At 49.3% G+C, this 3,990-nt stretch overlaps 1 protein-coding gene across 2 annotated transcripts in view; it reads right to left on the bottom strand.

Moving 5' to 3' along the window:
- Window positions 1-3,990, bottom strand: part of FTO (fat mass and obesity associated) — a 282,063-nt gene that overhangs the window by 190,419 nt on the left and 87,654 nt on the right. For both annotated transcript variants that reach the window (XM_006777055.2, XM_006777054.2), the window contains one exon: window positions 2,347-2,490. In XM_006777055.2, the coding sequence (XP_006777118.1) occupies window positions 2,347-2,490 (144 nt within the window). The remainder of the gene's footprint in view (window positions 1-2,346; window positions 2,491-3,990) is intronic.

Raw genomic sequence — 3,990 nt, 5'->3', positions numbered from 1 at the left:
TGCCCGGACATATGGACTTAATTCCTAAGAAAGGAGATGGCCTTGAAGAATGAAAGACTAGGGGGTGGAGAAGACTGGAACGCACGCTATTCAGATGCAGGTTCTTTCCCTCCGTCCAATCGTAGGCTAGCCACAGAGCAGTGAGGCTTCTGATCTGTCGCTGCCCCACGTCGCTAACATATACAATGTCAAAAGCGGCCGGCCACTTTCTGCAGCAGAGGCATTTAGATGACAATATTCCAGATAAACACTGTGATTTTAGAGATTTCCCCCACCCGCTGGGGATAACAAAACATCAGAGTCACAGACGAAGACCAGAAAAGACAGGGAAGAAAATAGCCCATATGCATGGGAACGAGGGTGTCCATTCTGCTAGTCCAACTCCTAAAACAGCAAGGTGTTTAGAGAAGGAAATAACTACCCTTCTAGATAAAACTTTCTTCACTGCGAATGTGGAGAAAGACATAACTTTGCTCCCAAGTCTAATTCCGTGTGGTCTCCAGGGCCTACCGCTCCAGCTATCAGCAGCATCTCTGGCAAGGACAGATGGGAGAGAAGGTGGGACACTGCCCAGGCACCACGAAGGAAAGAGAGTCAGTCCTGGGCTTGACTTAGCTTAGGAGCAGTTATTCTTTCCCTGAAAGGCAGGGTTCCTTTGCCTTGGGGTCTGCAAATGATGGCAACGTTTCCCAAGCTGTGAGAAGGGAAGTAAGTCCCTGTCCTTCCTAGGGACCTTCAAACCTTCAAGGTACCATCTCCGGGACCCCATCTCCTAGAACTCACAGCCTCACTCCTGCCACTCAACTCAGACCATCCCTTAACTAGACCTGAACACTGTCTTCGCACTGGCTGTTCCCCTCTTCCCAAATGCTGTTCCTCAGATATCCACCAGACTCACTCCCTCACCTCCTTCAAGTCTCTGCTCAAAGGATGCCTTCTCAGTGGGATGTTCTCTACTTACCTCAGTCTCTATCACCTTGCTCTGAGTGGAGTTTTATAGCACTTATAGATATCTAACATACTGAGTAATTAATCAATGTGTTATCTTTATTATTTATTGTCGCCTCCCTGCACCAGAATGTCTACTTTCTTTACCAATCTATCCTAAAGTGCCCAGAAGAGTACCTGGCACAGTTCAGTTATTATTTATTGGGGGGAAATCAATAAGAGCATTTCTGTATCCCAAATTCTCCATCAATCCTTCCAGTTACACTGAAGAGAAAGTCTCAGACTGATGATGATCTTCAATAATTTTCTACCACTTGGTCAACTCTTCTCTCTTTTTAATAGTTGGGTTGTTGTTATTGGGGTTTTTTTGTTGTTGTTATTGTTGTTTTTTGAGCCATAAAATCCACCCGTTTCAAGTGCAGAATTCAATGACTTTTAGAAAATGTATGAAATTGTGCCCTAATTTCCCTTCTTAACATAAAGAATGAAGACTTTAGGCTGAGAGCCTTCTCCTGGCAAGACCAGCTGCCGGAATTTAATGACACTGCTGTTTTCACCGGCTACGTTTTTCTGGTTCCTTTCTCCTTTGGCTGGTGACACGGGCTTTCCACTTACAGTGGAAATGTAACGCTTCCTCCGTCAAGACATGTATCTATGTAAAGATGAGTTGATTTAAAAGACATATTAAATAGATAAACACACACATATACACATTGTCCAAAGATGAAGAAGAAATTGAAAGGGTACGAATGAGAACAGTAAAGTTTGCAAAACTGACTCATGAGATCCAGACCTGTGGGTCTCACAGACTTCAGAACTGGAACTAACGAATAGAGAGCAAGGCACTGACACGTGCTCTACGCTCCTCCCTCCATCCCCATCAGATTTGTTGGGAAACTGTTCTTCATGGGTCTCCTGTGTTTCTGCACTGTCAGCAAGGACCTGACTGGCCCTTGTTTCAGGTTCTCATCGCAAAGATGTTTGTATAGACGTTTGTACGGGCTGGTAAGACATTGTTCCTCCCTCTGGAACAAAGGGCGGGTTTGCTGACAGACGGAGAGGATAAAGACGGAGTCTTGATCTGGTGCAAAGGTCAGGCGTGCTCACTGCCTGTTATAAAAGACTCGGGCTCCCTCAGCTCGGGCTCCTCTTCTCTAAGGCAATCCCTCCCCGTGCACATGCTACCTGGCCCGCTTTGCACTGCCCTGTGGGAACAGGGGCTTGGAGGCCTGGCACGGAAAGGCTGATACCCTGGCGACGGCTGCTGTTGAATGTAATCAACTGCCCTTGTCTCTGGGAGCGGCATGTCTTACACTCGCCTGAAACGATGGCAGCTTAGCTTGTGAGTCTGCACGTACGAAGGGACCTAGACCCTCCACAGTTCTTTAAAACCCTCACCTCGTTGTGGATTTCTTCTCCTTGTTTCAAAACTGCAGGCTCCAAGGACTTCAGGGAGACACCCCCACTATCGGTCACAACGCCAACATTCTGCAGAGCCAGCTGGCAGCGCTGCAAGATGTAATCCAGGGTCCCCGTCGAGCACTGCAGAGAGAACCAGAAATCCAGATTATGAGTAAACCCCAACCAACTTAAGTGCAATCGTCTAATCTGATATTCCAGCTCTTTTGCACTCTGGACTCATTCAGGAACCAGCCTCACCTGCTAACACTGCCTTTAGGCCATCATGGTTTCCAATTCAAGCACAGCCACTCAATACTCCCAGGTACCTCCGCCCCGCCCCCATCACAAATCCTCGCCCAGTAGCTGTCCTCAGCTGCCCTAAAACCCCCTCATCCCTACATGGTGAAGTCTACGTATCACCTCACCCAGGAAGCCTCATGCTGGCTGGTGTGCTCTATTCTGCACCACATCCACTCTCACACGGTAAGCGGCTCGAGGACACCAAACGCATCCACCATTCCTCTTCACAGCATTATTGACAACAGCCTGAGTGTCAAATACTTAGGAGGACGAGTGAACGGAAGAGAGAGGATGGGAAGATAGGGAGAAAACGGAGAAAGAGCGCTTGAAGGGTGTGCGCGCATCTTGATTGAAATAGACACTCACACCCTCCCTGCCACAGAGCACCATGGGCAGTCCCCTGGGAAAGCTGCTTGATTACCAAAGACAGGACACTGCCTGTGGGGTCTCAGGACTGAAAGGGGCTTTTAAATGTATATTTAAAATTTCAGAGTGGAAGGGAGAGGGAGAGAGAGAGAAACATCAATGATGAGAGAGAATCATGGATCGGCTGCCTCCTGCAGGCCCTCTACTGGGGATCGAGCCCACAACCCGGGCATATGCCCTGACCGGGAATCGAATCATGTCCTCCTGTATCACAGGTCAATGCTCAACCACTGAGCCACATGGCCTGCGCTGAAAAGGTCTTGTACTCCCTGCCACTTTGTTGTATCCCTTCCACCCCCTCCTCCCCTCTTCCCCACCCTCACTCCCCGTTCTCACACTTCCCATCCTTTTCAGGGCTCCTCCTCTGTTCTCTCGACCCTTTCCTAACGAAGCACACAGCACCCCTGGGTGAGGACTAAGGGTTTTCCTCATCTCTTCAGTTTCCATACCCAACCCTAGTCCGGTCATCTGACCACCAGCCGCTCCATGCGGTGGCAGAACTTAGCAGTACAGCCTGGGTGATGAGCACGCCTGGGGAGCTCAGACATTCCCTGGCACCTCTGTCACTCTCCCCTTCACTGACATCCCCATGGCCAGGAGCCCGACCAAGAGGTAAGGGAAACGTCAGAGCGCAGTCACAGCTAGCACACGCACACGCACACAGACCCACCCCACTTCCTTCTGGCCATCTCCTGCCCTTGACCTTGACAGGCACGAATGCCTCCTCCAACTAGCAACACCTGCCAAGGGCACTTACCTTCGCCAAGAAATATAACCCCAAAGAAGCAAAATACACTTATCCCACGCCGTGAATACACCCCCTAAACCCATCCAACGCAACTCAAAGCTAAAAACGCCAAGTAAACAGAGACTGGAGTCGAGGTAGATGGAAGCAATTTTCCTTTCAAGCTCTCT

This window comes from Myotis davidii, unplaced genomic scaffold (genome assembly GCF_000327345.1).
Source record: "Myotis davidii unplaced genomic scaffold, ASM32734v1 scaffold328, whole genome shotgun sequence".
Classification (NCBI taxonomy): Eukaryota; Metazoa; Chordata; class Mammalia; order Chiroptera; family Vespertilionidae; genus Myotis; species Myotis davidii.
The sequence above is the reverse complement of the archived record's forward strand: the minus strand, read 5'-3'. Positions and strand labels throughout refer to the sequence as shown.